Raw genomic sequence first — 20,279 nt, forward strand, 5'->3', positions numbered from 1 at the left:
TTGACTTTAAGAACATTATATTTATAGTTCTGAACACATGTTCATGCATTTTACAGCTCTCCAACAATGACATATTTAAATTTTACTGTAATTACAGAATTTCTCCCAGAAGCCAGAAAGGTAAATAATTTTAAAGTTTTTGGTGCTGATTCTTGACCAAATGACTGCAGCCTTTAGCAGTATGATGTACTTAAAATTGTTGAGTCATATCCTGAAGTGCACTGAAGCAGCAATTTAACAGATGACATAGTGGAAGGTCTGCATGGACTAAACAGCATTTCATAATTATTTCCTCAGTTCTCTTTCTGGAACATTTACCTTCACTGATGTCCGACACCTGGTTCCAGGAGTTAAGAGTTATTATCAGAGGAATCTGGCTTTGATGCCTGGGTCAACTGCAATGCCAAAATAGAAAAATGCATCTTTGCAATGTGCAAGGGCAGCTCATACTGGCTACTCTGTAAGAAGTCCCACCTCTAACAGTCTCTTTTCTCTCAGAAATCCCTTACCTTTCCTTTCTCCCTTCCAAACCCAGACTCTCATCACATCTAACTGAGAACACATCATAGATTCACTCTCTTAAATAAAATCATATTTGTTTCTCCAAGATCACCACATATTGCAAAAAATAAATTGCATTTCTATTACATGGGAAACAGCAACGAAACAGAGCACTTGATTAAGCACATTGCAACTTTTTTTTTTCTGTGAGCTTAACAGCACCTGACAAGGTTTAAAACACAAAAAAGGAAAGAAAAATTTACACTTCAACCTTCACAATGATGTTGATTAACTTATGTATAAATTCTACAACTTGTCAAATCATCTCAGTTTAACTGGTACCTATTAAAGATAACAATACCGATAGCTGCCATTTAAGGCACCATTTTTTGATTCTGGGATGAAGACTTAACCATTCTTGATACCCAGCAGGCATTATGTTCTCAGTTCTTGAGGCAGCCTTTTTGGATTTAATACTAAAATAATAGAGTGAACCGGGGGAAGACACAAGTGACACACTTTAGATTGCGGTCCTAAGAGCGCAAGAGACTCAGAACATTTGAACATATTAAGGTCCCCTTACAGTTTGAAGTTGTTCCTGAAGGCAGTATTAACCTAACACATCTTATGCTGAAACAGATAAAGAGTACAGAGGACTATTCTACCTCAGCCAAAGACAAGTTACTAAGACCAGTTTAATGGGATTTCCTGTGCTTTCCTACCTAATCGTGCCTCAGGACTACAAAAATATGTTTTAAGTACATAAGAAGCTTAAAAGAACACATGTATTTTGAAAACTAAATGAATGGGTTTATTTAACAAAGTTTTTACATTCTACCTTGGTTTAAAAACCAGGATCAACAAACAAATGGTACGTTCAACAACAAATTTATCTAACTACTGTAGGCTTAACATGGCAAGTTAAGAACATGCCTGTAGCTGGAACTATGTCTTTTTTATTGTAGATTATGATATTCACTCCTGGATTTAAGCATGGATCTTCCATGTAAAGACGAGCTCTAAAAAAACCCAAAGCATTCCTTTCCTCCTCAGTATAAACATAGCATATACACACACAAAACAACTCTCCTGGCAATGATGCCTGCTCTAAGTAAAAATAAAAATAAAAAATAATTGAAAAATATAAAATGGATTAAAAAAAGATGCTATGCATGTACTAATGTCGACTGTGTAACAAAAACTGTCACTCATTCTGTACTATTCTAGCAGGTGGATCCAGAAAGAATATTTGCATTTACTTAAGCTTGATGTTTTATGCGTTCTTTAGACTTAAATTGTCAATGAACAGACTTGTTACTATAATCCAGAAATTTCTAATATTGATCCAAATATATGTATTTTTAAACACAAAAACAAATAATTCCAGAATTAAGTTTGTGACTCAAGTTTGTTCAACAAATTAAACTTTCCAAAACGAATACATTTGTTTCCTGAGATGGCTGGAAGTCATGTTTCAACTTCACATTACACTGCAATTAAAAAAAATTATTGTAAACAAAACCAGATGTTAACTACAGCATACAAGCACACTTACAGAAGTCATCTAACTTCAGTGTTGTCAATTACTGTGTTAATGTGTTCAGCTTAACAAAGCTCCTAAAATATTTTTATACATTACAAAACAAGGATTTACAAAACTTTATTTTATTTCCAAGTTATTTCAATCTAAAAATGCTGAAACATAAAAAATACCACTTCCTAAAAGACTTTACAATAGAAGGCTAACAATCTGGCATGGGAGAGGTAAGTATATGGAAACTTCTTTTAACAGTCACAAATCAGTCGCTGGTGATTAAAGAACACTTTGTTCTTCAGAGCTGGCAGGCACTTCCACATAGCCAGAAATATAAGTTTTCCTACCACTCCTTTTGCTTCCCATACATTAAAATATCCAATGCAATAAAAAAAGGTAGGATAAAAGGGTGGACATGTGACAAAATAAAAGTATTATCTAAAGGTCTTGATTATTGTTCGTCTTGTGTAAGTGTAAAGACTCTGTCCCAAAGTTTTCCTGACAAGGTGGAATTATTTGGCCTTTAAAAGTGTTAGCTGAAATACCTCCCTTTTTTACCAGTACATGTTGTTTGCTCACTGCTGTATTGCTGGTTTATGTCTGTAACAGACACTGGCTCTAGGCCAGCCCATGGGTCCTCAAGCATTGAAGGTCTGTAATAGTTTTCCACATCATTAGACACTCTTTTCTCTCTGCCATGCGCTGTACCAAATGGAGTAGATGTCCTGGGTGATCCCTTTGGAAGAAAACCATCAGGTAAAGAAACATTTAATAGTCTAATTCAAACTTAGAAAAAAATGTAAAAAAAAATTAAAATGTTTCCTTCTACTGTAGTAGAGCTCTGAAGCTGATTATTAATTTTAATTACTACACCTCACTTGCATCTTCCTCAGGAAATATTAACTACAATGTATTTAACTTATAAGTGATGATTTACCAGCATAAGAAAAAAGCACCACCCTCAGTCTTCTCCCAAATACTTGTTAACATCACTCTGGCATATAGCTGCAGAAAAGCAGCTCATGCTATTTTTCATAATCTGTCAACAACATGTCTAAAGAAAACTGAACAACAAAACACGGAGTTAGAGGCTGAGGAAGAGTGGACAATATTAAAAAGAGCAGAAGTCAAATATTAAGTACTTACAGACTGAACACAGCATTCTACAATGCAAATAGCTACAAAGAATTCATTGGGAAAAAAAAAATCCTCTTTTAACCAAACCAGAGTTCTGTGAAATTTGAGAACCAATGACTTTATTTTATATACAATCTCAGTAGTAATCAGTGATTTAGTGGGTATTGGCTTTTGCAGGGAGCTTTTCATATTTGATTTTTTTTTAAGATCAAGGATCACAACAATTGCTTCTGTAAAGCTGCCACAAGTCTGCAGCTTAAAGAGTGCTGTGACATAAAGGAGCTCCTATAATCATTTTCACCAGTTAGCATCATCCATTGTTCTCCTCAGATTCACTCCTCTAAAAGGTGAAGCTCTATCTAAATCTGCATTTATTTAAATTGTTTTAACCTAAGTTAAGCAACCCATACTACAGATACACAGTAATTGCCAAGCATGCCCATTGCATTCTGTATGGTAAGAGCAACAGGATGCCTTGAGGCTGGTTATCAGATTTTGTTAAAAAGGGTAAAAGCACTTGATTAATGGCTGCTTTCCCCCACAACCCAGCTACACCTGAATTTCTGGATCAGCAGTGACGGTATTTAATTTTGACTTGTAAGCCCTAACATCTATGTAAACAGAACACGTGAAACAATTTCTGAGCAAAACTGAGATATGGTGCCATTAAGTGAAAGACCCAATGTTTAGCCAGAATAACAGATTTCACTCAAACAGCTTGAACCTATTTCTGCTAACGTATTGTGGCAGGAATGTGTTGATGTGTTTCCAGCAAGAACTTTTCAGGAGCTCCTGAAGTTTGGTGACAATGGATACATGATCAAATGTGGGAACATCCGTGTATATTTATAGAGCACTTGTTTCTAATGATTCTTTGCAGCTAGGTTATGTAGCTAAGAGGATGATCTCAACACACAAGAATTTCTAAAAGGCAGTGAATTACTATACTGTATCAAACCCCATGAGGGTCAGAGAATCACCTCAGAATACATCTAAAAACTCTCTAAGGGGCATGGATTTTCCAAGAAAAAGCTGACATGCTCTAGCAACAGTGAAATTTATGTTAAGTACTCACATTTAGTAGTGAAACAGCAGTATCCAATGCATTCTGTTCTAAATAAACACAAAACCCCACCATCCCTAAACGACCACATTTAATGAAAACCTTTTAACTTTGACATTGTAAAACAGATTGAATGTGGAGCTCATTTATTGCTGTGTTTAAGAAGGCAAAAGAAACATGAGCTGATATAACGATCTGCAGTATTCAGGGAGGGAACAAAATAATTAAATGGTAAGGCTCAATTGTACGGATTTATTTAATAATCTTTAATTTCACTACAGTGTGATGCAGGTCATCAGTAACACTGACACTACACTAACATTTTAGTATTTTTGAAATATAGGAAATTTATTCTTCTGTAATACAAGATTGATAGCCTTCAGTACATGTTAAATTTAAGCATGTAGATTATTTACGTTTAGAATACTATTCATCACATGCTTTTTCCCCTCTGAATTATTGTTAGGGACTATAACCAAAATGTGATTATATACATTACAGTCCTGTGGAAAATGAAATCTGTTCCACCTGTACAGGTGAAACCATTCAGTACAAGAGGCACTATCAGGTACCAAAGATAGCTTAAAAAAACTTTCTATTAGTTGTCACTTATGTCAACAGCATTTTCTCAATGAACTTTCCTTAAAAAGAGTCAATCCATTCTCAGTACTTTTTCTCTAGATAACAAATCTCTCTTTGGAGTAGAAAACAACAGCTTTTAGTGCTATTCATTAAAAAGTTACTGAGTGGAGTAATACTGCCTTGAAATTGGGGACAGTCACTCCCTTTATCAGCTTGCTTCACCTGATGTAATTACAGCTACTGGTATATGCACAAACCACAAAAACCACAACTGTACCATTTTAAAAAGGTGGCATTTGTTTTATTTTCTGTAACAATTTTTGATCCATACCATTCCATAGCTGCTGCTAGCAGCTAGTTCAGTAGTTCTGCTGAGTGTACATTACCACTAAGTGAATTCTAAGTGGAGATGAGAAATGCAACAAAGACAAATCACAGAATGGTTTGGGTTGGAAGGGACCTTAAAGATCATCTAGTTCCAGCTTTCCTCCCAAGGGCACGGACACCCCCCACTAGTCTGGGCTGCTGAAAGCCCCATCCAGCCTGGCCTTGAACAATGCCTGGGATGGTGCATACACAGCTTCTCTGGGCAACCTGTTCCAGTGCCTCACCAGCCTCACAGTAAAGAGCTTCTCCCTAAAATCCAATGTAAACTTACTCTCTTGCAGTTTAAAGGTTTTCTCCCTTGTCCCGTCACTACAGGCCCTTGTTTCCAGAAACACATTTTCATAAAATATAAAGCAGAAGCACCTCTATGGCAAAAAAAGAAAGTGCTGTAAACTACTGGCCCCATAAAGGCTGAGTAAGCCATTTCAGAAAAAAACAAGCTCAGTATGTTTTACTTCAAGTTTTCTGTTTGTTTCAAAGAATCAAATTCTTTGAGCACAAAATGAGTACAGAAGGCTAATGGCATGACATTAATAGAACACTAAAGTGCAAACACAAACTGTCTTTTGGATTTTCCAATGCAATTTTAAAGGGCCACTTAAGACTTTGATCTCAAAAGTGACTGTAGCATCATAAATGTCAAAGGCACTGGAGTTCACTTAACAGGATCTACAGAGGAGAGGGGACAATGCACATTCCTCACAGGAAACCTCATGCTTAGAAAATGCAGAAAGGCTTTCTACCTGAATCTGTTTATGGCCTCACGGGCAGAGATCCTTGCCCACACCAAAGCAGATGAGGACTCATGGTTTATGAGACTAACTCCCTCAGTGATTGCCTCTACTGCCCTCCCAAGAAGAACAGTTCATGTAGACACAAAAAGTGCAGACTCACATATTTCTTCAGTCCTGGGCAAAGCTACAAACACTGAATACTCTCTGGAGGAGTTGCCATCAGGCCAGTGCTGCTAAACTACACACAAGGTCTAGAGAGGGAAAGGGGAGAAGGGCAGATGTTGTGACAGTCTGAGACTGGATTCAAACTTGTACCTTTATGTCATGTTTCTTACCTCAGAATGTAACATGACTTTATGTCAGGCTTCCTACATCAAGAATGGAGCCTATGGGAGGGTTCCCATCCTCAGGTGCTGACATGAAACAGTTCTGACTAAAACTAAAGACAAAAGGATTCCTGCATATTCTTCTTCTCAGTTTATTCTAAGGCAGTGTCATTGGTTGACAAGGAAGTGAGTTTTTCGGGAAGTTATTGCCAAACCAATCAGTGGTCAGATTTGAATACTGACACCTGGTGTAACCACAGAAGACATGGACAGGTCTCTGAAAACACAGGGGGTTAAAAGCAGAGAACTCCCAGAGGACTTTCCTTCCAGTCAGTGCTGAGTTTGGACTTCCCTTGCCAAGCCACAGGCTGGGTGGGGGAGGGGAAGCCATGCGGCCTAGGCTGAGGTAGGCTAAGTGCCCCGGACAGAGAAGGGGGGTGAAGGGAATAGAACCAGGCCGGCCGCTGCAGGACGGAGGGGTGGAGAACACTGAGATGTCCCAGGCAGCCCCCGCCCCCGAGACAGCCTGTGCCACCTTGAAATTTGATATCATGTGCTGGCAGCAGGAAGGCAGAGGAGAAGAAGGGGGGGAAGGTGCACAGGCATGGGGGTCCTGGGCAGGCCGCTGTGAGATTTCAGCCTCGCTGAGGGCGGCAGAGCCCGAGATTTTAACCCTTTCTTAGACAAAGAAAACTTTGCAAAACACTTATCCTCCTTGATCTGAAAGAGAGACAGCCTGGGACCTGAGATGTCAGGAGAAGATGGGAAAGAATGCTAGGTAGGAAGAGATGATGGAGTGGCCTTTGGCTGGACTTTTCTTGTCTAGCCATAGATTGAACCAATTTTCCTGTAATACAGAGACTGCCTTTAGGGAGATGCAATGGCTTGAGCCAAGAGAGTGACTTGCTGCAGCGACGCCATGTGCAGGAGTGAAGTGAACAGAGAAAGATGTGGAGGGTGTGGTGGTGCCCTGTCTTCAGGGAAGAAGAAGATCTCTGTTCTGAAGACCTTCCCACCCAGGAGAGGTAAAAACAGGGGGGACTGTTGTCCCAAAATGAGAAACTGTTGTATTTTGGTACTTGGCAAAGCATCCTTAAAAGGAACCCTATAAGCAGTTTTGGTCCATGGACGGTGGTGAGAGCACTGTACATGGAAGGAGGATGCCACAATGGCAGATCTTCTCCGGGCAGTGCCACGTGTGACATAGAAACATAAGAGGTTTCAACTGTGTTTCCTGTGGTAGACTATGGTACAAGAGAGACTCCTCTCTCCTTGATGAACTGAGAATTGATTATCTGAGAGGTGGTAACTTGACTGAGAATCCAAGGTTTTGTCTCATTGTGCTTTGGTGGAAATTGGGTGGGGGGAGGAGGAATGTTTTGGAAGGTTTTCATTCTGAATTTTTTGTGTTCCTTTTATTATATGTAGGTTCATAAAGTTTTATTTCTTTATTTCTAAGCTTGAGCCTGCTCTGCTCGGTTTCTGGTCACATCTCACAGTAGCCATTTGAGAAAATACATTTCCATGGGTGCACTGGCACTGCACCAGTGCCAACCCATGACAGGCAGGCTTTGAAAAGACCACTTAATTAAACACCCAAAGAGTGATCTTTTGAAGGGAAATTAGACATCAATGACATAAATTGTCCCTCTGTAATCTGCAGCAGAAATGCCACATGCTTGGCTTTTTCAAAAGGCACTGAGGTTATGCAATCTGTTGGCTTCCACACCAGGAAAGTCTCTGTTGTTGTGCTGAAGAAAATGTATAAATTTTGTTATGATCCCCTTCCGCCAACTATAAGATTTCTTAGTTAACTGCATCATAAGAAAATAACAATACTAGTCCTCAGTGGACACCTGACAATGCAGTGCAGGCACATTAAGATTTTACTAATCTCTATTAAGATGTGACTTGATTATCATATTTAATCCTTCAAGTATCATTAAGAGCACAAAAAAAATTATCACTGTACTGCACGTGTCATTTGTTACACTTTTAAGGCTTCTCTAATATTGCATAAAGCCAGTTATATACATAAAGCTGTTATCCTGAGAACTGTCATCCCTGTGTACTTTGCCAGTCACATGCTACAACTAACACAGCTGGAAAAAAGCTTAACTCATAGAACCTGATGTTGCTGGCTTTCAGGAAACTTTCAGTGCAAAGCAAAGACCTTAAAATGAGAGTCTGTTACCACAACAGATGCTCTCATTTCTGCTTAAAGGAGCTTCAGCTTAATTCTCTTTAACAGAGCACTCCTTTTCTCTGTCCGTGTCCCTGAAAACTCTGGGTGGATAGGGTGTGGACAGGGCAGCTCCCACGATGGACGACAACACGAGCAAAGTAATCACACACCGCACTTCACCACTGCATTAAAGAAAACTGATCAGAGGGAGGCAGGAAGGTGATTGCTGTCGTTTTGGTGGGTGCTTGATTCTCCACCTTCATACGCCAGAATATGAAAAAGAAAGCTGCGCTTTTGTGTCTTCACAATCCGCTAGCCTACGGCCCTCTTCCCTTTCCTCAACTCACAGCTGCCTGTGCTCTGTTCGTCCTCTCTACTGCGGGTGAATGGGCGGGGGAAAAGCTGATGCTGCCCAGTGAGGTTCAAGCCTCGCTCTTCCCTGAAAATCCTGTTGGCGGGTGGATGCTGCGCTGACAGAAGGCCCCGGTGTGCCTTCCCCCAGCGGGCTACGGGCCTTAGAAGAAGCAGCAGCAGCTCCCTCCCTCCCGCCCTCCTTCCTCCCCGTGTCCCTCTTCGCCTTGCCCCATACCTGGAAGTGCCTCTGGAAGCCGCCGGGCGAGCGCCTGTGCTGCGGCGGCGGGTGCAGAGGCGCTCCGGCCGGGGACGCGCCGCCGTACGGAGCCGAGTACCGGGGACTGACGTTCTGTGGCCTGCGCGGGGTCTGCGCCCCCGGCGAGGGGCTCCCGAAGCGCCCGTGGAACCCGGGGCCTCGGGGCGAGAGGCCGCTGCCGTACGGCCCGGGCCGGTGGCCGTAGGGCGGTGTGTGGTGGGGGCTCCCGTAGCCCCGCGGAGAGGGCGGCAAGGGTCCTCCGCCGGAGGGAGGGCTCCGGAAGCCGCCGCCCGCGTAGGGAGGTGTCGGTGCGCGGAATCCCGGCCGGTACATGGCTGGACCGGGCAGCGAATGGCGGCGGTGGGAGCGGAACCTGTGCAATGGCGGCGGCGCCGCGTCCGCTCTTTGCTCTTCCCCCGCCTCTTGCTCGCCGGGCGGGCGGGCGGCAGGTTCCGGCCTCTAAACGTTCCGCGGCGGGAGGTCGAGGCGCCGTCCGTCCCATCCCGCCTGGAAGCGGGAGGCGGCAGAGAGGGACCGGCAGCCTCACACAGCGACTCGGCGCGCCGAGCCCGAGGGGTTCTGCTCGCTTTCAGCTGAAGAGGAGTAATCTGAAATAGGAGTCTCAGAAGATGCCCGGTAACTCAGACGGTGGGGCTCACGGCCTCTGTGGGCTCAGCGTGGCTGTCAGCGAATGCCCGCGGTTCTACAGCTGCTAGAAAACAGCGAAATGAACTCCTGTAAAGCAAAGCGAGTGTTTACCTCACATTTCTTGTCACTTCAGATATGCTCATTGTGCGCCTTTGTTCTGGAGTCTGAGCCTGCAAATGCTACGTGTTGCGGCAGCCCCGATTGAAAAAACAGAGTGACATTTAAAGAGCACTTAATTGAAAGGATTTTCCTCAAAATCAGTTCGAACTGTCGGCAATTAAGCGAGTGGTAGCTCAGGCAAAAACTAACTCATACAAACTCGTGGCAAAATGCTATTTTGTAGGAGAACTTCACATTTAGCACAAAGTCAATTTAACAATGTTATTTATTACCATTCCTGCTCTGTTCTCAGGTACATATTAATGCAAATCCTCAACAGCTCTGTAAAAAATGGTGAAGTTTTTTTTTATTGTTATTTATTTCTGCCAGTACAACAAAGCACTACTCGGTTTTAGGACATTGCAACATAGGAAAATTAAGAAGGGCTTTCAGAACAGCAGTTAGCAAAAGTTAACTATCACAATAAGCAGAACGTTTCTGTGCTTTATATACCAGTCTTGCTTTTCTTTAGCTTTAAACAGGTTTTGGTTTGTTTTTTTACAATGTGTTAAAGTGTTTGTTTGTTACAACAAACACTAAATTTATATTCACAGGGAACTCACCTCCCTACTATGTTATACAATCTCTCTGTGAAAAATGAGGCAATATCTTTTAAATTCTAAAATGGAAAGAGACTAAACCTGCTCATTTACATTTTTTGATAATCCTTTAGTCTGGAAGACTATCTGTTTTTATTGTGCACTCAAGGAATGCCATGTCTACAGAAGACAGTGTATCAATGTAAGTTACCAAATTATCTGTCTCATTCCAAAAAAGCACCATTCAATTTAAACCCTTTTCACACCACATGAATTAGAAATACATACCGTTGCGCACATGTTAAGTTATACTGGGGTAATTGTGCTGATTAATTTCTTCTTGTTGACAAATCTTTAAGCATCCATGTAGTACTTTTGATTGCACACAGCATGTCTAGTCAACAAACCTGTCATGGAGATTTTCTCTATGTTCTTCCTCAGCATTTAGGCAGACTGACATGTGACATGTCTTAAGCCTGTGCTGTTCATAATGCTCGTTTTCAGACAGAAGTTTCATCTGCTTTTGAGATACAGGAGTTGTCTTATCCTCACATATTTCTGACAAACAAATGCCGAACCTCTGTGCAGGCTTTTTAATCCTGTTAGAGAGGCAAGAAGACACCATGGTGTTCCTGTAACAAGCCTTCTGCTCTGTCCTAACACAGACTAAAAGCAGTCTGAGGGTACTTCGTTCAGGGAAGAGTTGCTCAAAGTTCAAGCTAATCCTTCCGTAACTACACCCAGCTGAAGATACAACTTATAGTGTAAGTGATATTGCACCTTCAGTGACGGCGAAATGAGGGGAAGGATCTCCCTCGTGCCGCTGAGCGTATCCAGTGCGGCTGCCTGCCTTGGTAAGCGCGGAAAACCCTTCGGGGTGCTGGTGGGAGGGTTTCTACTTTTATTCCACCTTGACAATATTGAATGTCACGAGCTGGAATGTTGTATGCACGCCGAGCTGGAAGTACAAATTTCCAGCCATCAAACAGCGGAATTCCCGCCGCGCACACCTGCAGGACGCCTCCCTGCTTTATGAAGTCCAGCCGGGAGCGCTTCCCAGGACCGGCGCAGCGCACCGTCCTGCCGTGCCGCGGAGCGGGCAGCTAGCCGGGAGCGGCACTGGGCTAGGGGCCGCAGGCCCGCGCGTGCGCACCCCCGTCCCGGGAGATCCGAGGCTGTCCCGGGAGCGGCACGGGAAGGGGGCGGCGACGGCGGCGCCTGCGCCGAGCGCTCGGCGCTGTCTCGAGTGGTGGGGATGCTGCGCGCCGGGCTGGGAAGAAGGAGCCGATGTTGCGGAGGGCTCTGGAGGAGCCCCTGCCCCGAAGCTGCCGGCGGCAGTGCCAGAGCCCTGAGCGCTGCCTCTGCCTCTCCTTCCCCGGGCAGCGGCGGCAGGGCGCGGAGCGGAGGCGCTCCCCGGGCAGGTACCGATCCGTGCCGCACCCTCCTCCTCCTCCTCCTCCTCCTCCTCCTCTGCCTCCTCCTCTGCCTCCCCTCTCCCGCCGCGTCGGGCCCCTCTGGACCCCTCCAGGCTCTCAGTCGGTGCCGCTGGGGCGGGGGTCGGAGCCGCTTCTCTGGGGGGGCGGGCGCCAAACGCCTGCGGGAGGTTCCTGCGAGGGGCGGGCCCAGGGGCTCCGTGCGCTGAGCGCGGCCCCGGGGCAGCCTCGGGGCTCGGACTTCGCCCGCAGGACGCGCCGCTTGGGACACGGAGCGTGTCGGCTCTCCTGGCAGCCCCGGCTAATGGCACGCCGTGTTCCGGGCCCGTTCTTTTTGTAAGGTTACCAAAGTCTAACTGCCTAGAGTTGTGCTTTTCAATTTTTTGAGAAATGAAATGAAATAAACCGAAGCTGAAACAAATTGATCGTTCTCTGGCTTCTCAAGTTTCTCTGTTATTAAATAACAGAAAAATAGTAACAATAGCGTTGCTGGCACTAGAATCGGAGGAAGTTTGCAGTTCTGCCTCCTACAATGAACATCCCAAGTGTGTTCCAGGCTGGAGCTTACCCGCTGATTGTGAATTAGTCCACGGTAGTGGTGGACTTGATTATAACTTACTGCACAGATAAAGTGAAAAAATGCTGATTGTGCAGCCGTCATGTCCTCTGGAATTTAAAGTAATTGGAATGGAATCTCTTAATTTGCATTGTTGCAAAAATTAATTGTCTCTTCTAGGTGCCCTCTTCTGTCACAAGTGTAAAGGAAATATTTTTGGAATATGACACAAGAATTGATTTCTCTTCTATGGAATGGTCTCTCTGCTGGTTGCTTATTCGTATTGTTAGGCTTGGCCAACCTTGGAACAAGCTATTGAGCTTACCTAAAGAGTGTAAATCATACTGAGAGTGAGCGGGTCTATTTAGTCTTAATCAAAGTTATTTATGAAAGATACATATGATAGTCTAATTCACAATAAATTCAAGCATCATGGCAATTAAGAGTACACAGAGGATATAATTAGAGCTGGGAGAGTGATCAAGTTACTGGTATAAATAAAAGCAAAAATGCAAGAGAAAATGTGAGTTTGCATTTTAGAAAATTAAGGCTGTCAAGTCAGAATTCTAACAAAAACAAACTTTGGGTACGTGCCTGCTTAGGAAGCTAGTGATGAAAGTAAAAACTCAGGAGATGTTTCTAGTTAATGCTGATAAATTCTGATCTCTTGTGTTTATTATGTGTTTTTTTTTGTTCCTACAGTAGATAATACTCCCTTATTCAGGATTCATGTATCAGAACTGCTGATGTCAAAAGGCTTTCTACTGCAGTTATTTCAGCAAATTTGTGTCACACTGCATATATAATCTAGCTCATATATATATTTTTTTTTGGTAAACATCTGTGTTCTTCTATTCTGAAGAGACTAACAAGTCTGTTCCTCAATTTTCAAAAGAAAACTTTTGATCTCTTGTCTTTCTTGCATTTCTTCATCTTCATGGATATCTGTTATTTACTGTCATTAAAAACATAAGTCACAATGGTCTTTTTGTTTTCAGAGCAACAGCTGTGCTCTCCTATTCTGTTCCAGCTATGGAAGAATCCTAGCCCCTGAGTGGAGTGTTAGATGATGCCATAATGTGAATGATATGATAGTTAGTAAGGGCTCATCCATTTTAGTTATGCATAAATACATATTCACAGCCTAATCTTAACATTTTACTGGCTTTTTTGAGAAATGTCTTGGTGGATTCCTACAACTTGACTGCAGGTAGAGAACCTGTTGGATCTGAAAGTTGCTATTGTTCTGGTAGTGTATCTGTGAGTAGCCCTAAATATTGGCTCAGGATGAGAATAGGTGAGCTCTAAAAGGTGTGGAAATAATAGAGAAGGTAGACTTTTTAAAACTGAAATTACATCTTTTTAATTTTTGGGGAGCTTTAGTAAAGCTTTTTACATATTTTTGGGAAAAAGAGTAGGGTTTTTGTGGAGAAAATTGTGCATCTAGCTTGATAAAATTGAAGTTATACTGGAGAGTCTGTGGTGTTTACCTGGCACAACTGTTTTCTAATGTCTGGAACCCCTGTAGGTGTGGATCTCTGAAGAGGAGTAGCAACCTGAGATTTTCCTAAAGTCTTTGAAAGTGTAAAACACATGGCCATTCCTAGATGTACATGTTTTCAACATGCTGCTCAGTCTGCATATTGTATTAAAGAACAAAATCTGTTCAATGGAAATCTCCCTGGAGTAAGTGGTAACAATGGAGGAAAATTTTTTGAAGATGAACAATGGGATGCAAGCGTCCTGGTTGAGGGCAGTACAGTTAATGAAAATATTTTAGCAGAAACCTTGAATTTCTACTGCTGCTTCTCTGTAGCTTTCTTTTATCTCTTTCGATATAAATCTTCGTCCCATATATAGGAATGAGAGTTATGAGGGTGACTGAATGGTGGTTCTGGTCTAATGGGGGGAATGTGGAGCAGGTGATACAGGCATGCACTGCTGCATGATATAGGAGATACACCACACTACCCTGCAGCCTTTGAATGAATGTGCTTTGTTTGATTCCTCCCCCCTCCCCCCACAACATGTTTTACATCTTTCTCTTACCAGGACAAGCACCAAAAAGAGATGCTTGCCACAAGCTGGTATGTGTCACTTTAGTGGTGTTGCTGGCCAGGTGCTTTTGTTTTGTGTGTGATGTGAGACCACCTTCCAAACAGTAACTGAATGACCATTCTCACAGGGTGATGAAGTGTTTGTGTCCCTAGCCTTCAATTAAAGACTGAGGGAGAAGAAGATAACCTAATGCCACCAAAGAAAAAGTTGGCCAACCTGTGGTCTAGACTGTGAGATTACTTGCTGTGTCTGTGATGTTTATTGCCATTACTGTTGTTTCTTAGACCTGATCAGATTGGAAAGGGTGAGGGAAAGGAAGAAAGCATTGTGATTTCTTAATAATTATCTTGCATATGCAGCTGCCATTGAAAGTGTTTCCTTGGCTCATGTATTCTGCCTTAGGTTTGGTAAAGGGGGTATTCTTTTTGTGTTTGTGTGATGCAAGTGGATAGGTCTACACAGGTGAGAATTCACACTTTGTGAATTCTACTATGCTTCCCATTGGTCTGGTATCCTTGTTTTTAGCTTATGTCATTCTGATGTTGCTTGCTAAAATGCTTTTGTTGTATCTTTCCTCAGATTAGCCTTTAAAAGCTGTTTGAGTGTTTGTGGAAGGCACATATAAAGTATTGCTATAAAGTAGCTTTATTGTAGACTTGCTAGGGAGTTAGAATAGGTTCTGAAATGTCATACATACAAAGTTTTCCAACTTTGAAAGGCTTTACTAATGTAGTATGCACCTAATAACCAGCTTGTTCAGAAATCTTTATTATCATTTATTAGGGAAGGGAGATGAGGGAGAATGATGAGTGTTCTAAAAACCATGTGTTTGTTTTTGAAATTGAAGTCACTGTTCTTTGTTTCTTGTCAGGTGCTAGTAATGTAAAGCCATTGGATGGTGTGAAAATTCTTGATTTAACAAGGTTTGTGTTTTGTCTGTCATATGTAACAGTGTGTCTAAATGCAAATATTGTGTTTGGAAAAACTAAGAAAACAATATATTTTTTTCATATTGAAGGGTTCTTGCAGGACCATTTGCCACAATGAATTTGGGAGATCTAGGGGCGGAAGTTATTAAAGTGGAAAGACCAGGTAAATTTTTTTATTTGTTTATTTTAGATATAATATTAAGTGTGTATGTATATATAATGTAAGGACATTGGATAATTAACTTCTACTTAAATTTAGTGTATTTTTAAGCTTAACACAATAGTTTTCTTCTTCCACTCAGCATGTGCACTTCTTATCCAAAGAGTTTCTATGGACTGGGTAATGGAAAAAAAAAAAGCTTCATTCTTATGGTGTAGCTACACTTTTTAGTTTGGAAGACCATATAAGAAGAAAAACAAATTGCATGGCATTTGGGTGTTTTTTAGAAATAGTCCCCTCACTTGGCTCTAAGTTTTATACATCATTATGCATTTGAGGTGTGTGATTATGTCATAGCAGCTGCACACTGTGTAATGTGTTTTTTCCTTTAAATTTCCATACTTTAATTTTCTCTTCTTTGGTGTGTCTAATCTTGAGACTAGTTGGTGAAAATAGTTGAGATCCTGAACAATATTACACTCCCTATAATTTATAACATAACGGTTTATAATAATTTATAACATAAATTGAGATACTAAAAATACTACATTCTCTATATTTTATTTGTAATAGGAACTATTGAGTGATCGGACATTTAATGGAACAATGAGTGTTTGACAAAGGTTTTGCCACATCAGTCTATAGGTCATCCTTATTTACTGACCATTGTTATAAAGGCTTTTACTTTTGTGACCAGACAAAGGTACATCAATTTTGTACTATCAGATTAGACCAACACTGGTAGTATTCCAAACATCTAGGTAGTAGGAGCAGAGCAATGTCAACAATTAAGTACGAAGTAATGATTTTGGAGCTTTGCATTTTTTTGTGATCAAAGAAAAAGGGCGGCTTCAGAATTTTAAATTTCAAACATTTTAGAAGTTGAGTAATCCTCTCTTTCTGTGAGAGGATGTCTACTTTCACAGGAGTATTACTCCAAAAGAGCAGTATCCCCACTAGTGTTCTATAGGGAAAATATTACTGAAATGTTTTGCTTTGAATCCCTTAAGGTACACAGAGAAGAGATTGCCCCTGCCCTCCTAAGCATCCTGTTTGAACCAAAATAGTCTTTTGAGATAATAAACAGTAGATATGTTGATAAGCAATTTATATGTTTGCATAACTTCTGCCACTGTAGATCTCAAATGGTTGTAGACTTTTGTGTTACTACAATGTATAGCATAATTGTGACAGTGGCTATGTAATATGCCACCTAAGGTTCTTCAGCATGTTTCTGTATCAGTCTTCCCTGCTGCCTCACTAAGGAAAGTTTTCAGTTATGTGAAGTTAACAAGTAGATGAAGTCTAGATATTGCAATAGATACAGGCATGCCCATGCTTGCTAACACCCAGGACAGTGATTCTATCTGAAGTTGAATTTAGCTTTAATTCTATTTAAAATAGATTTCTAGTCTTCATGATGTTTAAGGAAGGTTAAAAATTGGAAATTAGGTATAAATGGTACATTGATATCAGTGTCTGCAGCACATTTAAGTCAAGATTTCTGGAAGAGCTATAGGTGGGGCCCTGCACCAGCTATAGCAAGAACTTCTTTGAGTTGTTGTTGTGCAGCATGTGACTTAATCAGTTGTTGTCTATCAGTGGTATCTTGATGTTATGTCTGGAGTGTTTCAGGAATAGATTACTGACCAGATGAACTGTGTGACTTGGTGCAGGCAAGAGACTCTACTAAATTCTTCAGGACTGACTAAAAAAATGGCATTGTAGCTCTATATTTACTTAAAACAAACTACCAAAAGAACTCCAATTCCCCTTTCCCCAGGCTCCCCAAGAAAACAACCAAAACACCAACCCACAAGTGAAAAACAACCAAAAAACCTGCAAATACACTGGTGGTCTGTGGCTGTATTAGTATTTTCAAGACTAAATGGAATCCCAGCACTAGCAAAAACTTTCTTCACTTTGCATAATTGCATTCACTTTTAGGTGTTTTTTTGATATAAATTTCATAAAATAAATGTGTTAGACTAATATTTGTCCTGCCTGCTAGATGAAGCTTAGGTGGCTTTAGTGTGATATTGGAGAAAAGCTTTTTATTCTTATCTGTTGGGTGTGTGGTATTTGGCAATTATGAATATGTGATGGTATTTCTTTCAGGAGCTGGTGATGACACAAGAGCCTGGGGCCCACCTTTTGCTGGGACAGAAAGTGTTTATTTTCTCAGTGTCAATAGAAACAAAAAGGTAAATGGGTTGTGGAACAGAACAGCAGCCTATGTTTTCTGTAATTATAACTGGATATATAACACTTCTTAGTTTGATTCTTAAGATATATAATGGAGCAATACTTTCATTGACCTGATGTTATGATGAATAAATTTCATGAGAAGATGCGTAAGTTGTTAGAACAGCAAAGGTTGCAAATCTCTGGTAGTGTGCTGCGAGTAGTTGAGGAAAAATAAAAAAACAAGAGTGCTCCTGATGGACTTCAGTTGCTGGTGCTAATTAACTGAAAATGACACCTGCTGAAAGCAAGGGGTATTTTATTTGAGTGATCATCTCTTACAGGTGCTTTAGCTCAGTTGCCCTGTGTCAGCTGGCAGGAAGAGTGCTGCCATTATACCATGGTGAGGGTGGCTAAATCTAGCTTTTGAAACTTAATATGAAGTTTCATGACATACCTGAATTGCTTAATGGCTTGTTACCATTGAAAAAAATGTTTCTGGTGTCCCCCTGTGTACTTGAAGTAGTGGATCCTGTGTAAATATATAGTGAGCAGGGTGCCTATCTGTCAGACTGGTTTTGGTGCTTGTCTGATTCATTAATGAGATATAGTTCAGCTTGTTTTGCTGAGAGAAATTTTTTTTTTTTTTTAGGAGGAGATGGGCTATGTGTTAAAATTTATTTATCCAAATTAGCAATAGTGTACAATTTGACTGTTGGTTATGTTTAGAACAGGCTGATAATACCTTTCACATATTTTTCCACATAAATTACTCTTCTATTTATTTTTTATCCCCAGAGTATAGCCATCAACATGAAGGATTCAAAAGGAGTAAAGCTTATCAAAGAGGTAGGTTTCAATCACATGCGAGGTGTCCTTATTTTGTATTGTGGTGATCCTAAGTGATTCACACGTTGCACTAAGTAATAAGGATTAAACTCTGCATTTCAATTATTAATTTGATAATTAAAAAAAATCTATGTATGCAGTACATTTTGTAAATTACAGTATATATTTCTCATGTATACAATATATACAGTACTCTGCGCTTTTGGACTCAATGTTCAGTGTAACTTGTAATGACTTTAGATTTACATGATGACGTGAAAATGTCATCAAAATCTTCAAATGAAATATTGTGAGGAAATGGTCTAATAGCCTATTCCTTTCCCGTTGCTGCTGCTGTACTAGTGCTAATCTTGCTGTTCTACTGCAGTAGAATGATTCAAGATGGACTGATCAGATAAAGTCAGTGAGCAGTTAGGAGGAGATGCTGTGCTCCAGTAAATGCAGTTTTTTGAATGTTACAGTGTTCAGTTGCTGTACATCTTCCTGAGAAACATTGTGAAACTTAGTATCTGTTTGTTTCTCAGTATTTGACTTCAACATCTTTTAAGGTGATCCATTTCTCTATCTAAAAATAATAAAAGCCTCATATCTCACATTTTCTCAAACTTGAGTTTTGTCATCCCTTTATTTATTATTTGTTGAGAAATGCAAGATCTGCTACTTGCTAGTGCTGTGTTTTAAGCCCTGCAGTAGTAGCTGCTGACTTCTGTTACTGCTTGTTTCAGTATCAGTTCCAATCCCTTTTTCCAGTGTCACCATGTGTCATGCAGTAGATGGAATTTGTCTGATAGTATTTTTTGTTGGGAATATTGCATAAAATGGAAATAGATTAAGTTTTCTGATGATTTGATTTCTTAGCTATGCAAAGGTACTTCATACAGAAATACTCTGGAGATTATATATAGATATAATTCTACAGTGCCTTCTCTTTTTGCAGAACAGAGGCATTTATTGTTAATTTGTTATGGAGCTGCAGAAATTTTCATTTGGAAAAATTTTGTGTGGTATAACACAGACATCTTTTTGGATAAACTAGTCATATTCTAATTAAGTACTGTAAAAATTTTTCCTCTTGTGGAACAAGATTAATTTGTTATTTGACCTTTAAAAATGGTGAAAGAGAAGCTACTCAGAGTGTCCACTGATTCCACATGTGTGGGCTGAAGGTGTTGGAAGAGTTAAAGGCAGCTGGGCCTATGAGTCAAGATGAGGTGAAGGAAAAAGGGGCATAATCTGTTAAATATTTACCACACTAGCTGTAAAAATCAGGAGACTGCCTGTGACAAAGTAATTTCTTATATTTTATATCCTTTTTTGAAGTTGCTTTAATAACCACTGTAGCTTTCTGTTACTTAAATCAATGCCATCCCTATCTGTGATATAGCAACACTGAAAAACTGATGAAGCTCTGTTTGTCACACTACTTGTGGAGTTGTTAATCTTTCTGCTTAATTCTGAATGATATATTTTGAAAGCATTTGGTGCAGAGGTCTTGACATTCCATTATTCATCTCAAATGAAACTTCTGTTTGCAGTTTTGTCAAAAAGTATGTGCAAAGGGAAGTTATTTATAACAGGCTTTTGTTTTCAGTTGTCTTCTGCTATCATCAGGACAGATGTGTATAGAATTCGGCATTGTTCAGCATTGTATTTGTTACTATGACAAGAAGTGTCCATGTCTTTAAAGTAGCTCATGAAAAGTATA

The 20,279-nt window shown here is 40.7% G+C and overlaps 2 protein-coding genes across 3 annotated transcripts in view; one reads left to right on the top strand and one right to left on the bottom strand.

Annotated features, from left to right (window-relative positions):
* Positions 1–9,469, bottom strand: MPLKIP (M-phase specific PLK1 interacting protein). Its single transcript, XM_059849797.1, has 2 exons — positions 9,039–9,469; positions 1–2,771 (listed from the first exon to the last, which is right to left on the bottom strand). Exons 1-2 carry the CDS (start codon positions 9,390–9,392, stop codon positions 2,568–2,570), a joined length of 558 nt encoding a protein of 185 aa, XP_059705780.1. The 5' UTR covers positions 9,393–9,469; the 3' UTR covers positions 1–2,567.
* A 2,048-nt stretch (positions 9,470–11,517) lies between these two features.
* SUGCT (succinyl-CoA:glutarate-CoA transferase) overlaps positions 11,518–20,279 on the top strand; it is a 313,857-nt gene continuing 305,095 nt past the window's right edge. Inside the window, exons 1-5 of one of the 2 annotated variants that reach the window (XM_059849776.1) lie at positions 11,519–11,826; positions 15,324–15,375; positions 15,471–15,544; positions 17,660–17,745; positions 18,524–18,574. In XM_059849776.1, coding sequence (XP_059705759.1) covers positions 11,661–11,826; positions 15,324–15,375; positions 15,471–15,544; positions 17,660–17,745; positions 18,524–18,574 — 429 coding nt within the window. In that variant the 5' untranslated portion in view covers positions 11,519–11,660. Of the gene's footprint in view, positions 11,827–15,323; positions 15,376–15,470; positions 15,545–17,659; positions 17,746–18,523; positions 18,575–20,279 lie in introns of both variants that reach the window. The other variant, XM_059849784.1, reaches the window with a different exon arrangement.

The sequence above is a fragment of the Haemorhous mexicanus genome, chromosome 1 (genome assembly GCF_027477595.1).
Source record: "Haemorhous mexicanus isolate bHaeMex1 chromosome 1, bHaeMex1.pri, whole genome shotgun sequence".
Classification (NCBI taxonomy): domain Eukaryota; kingdom Metazoa; phylum Chordata; class Aves; order Passeriformes; family Fringillidae; genus Haemorhous; species Haemorhous mexicanus.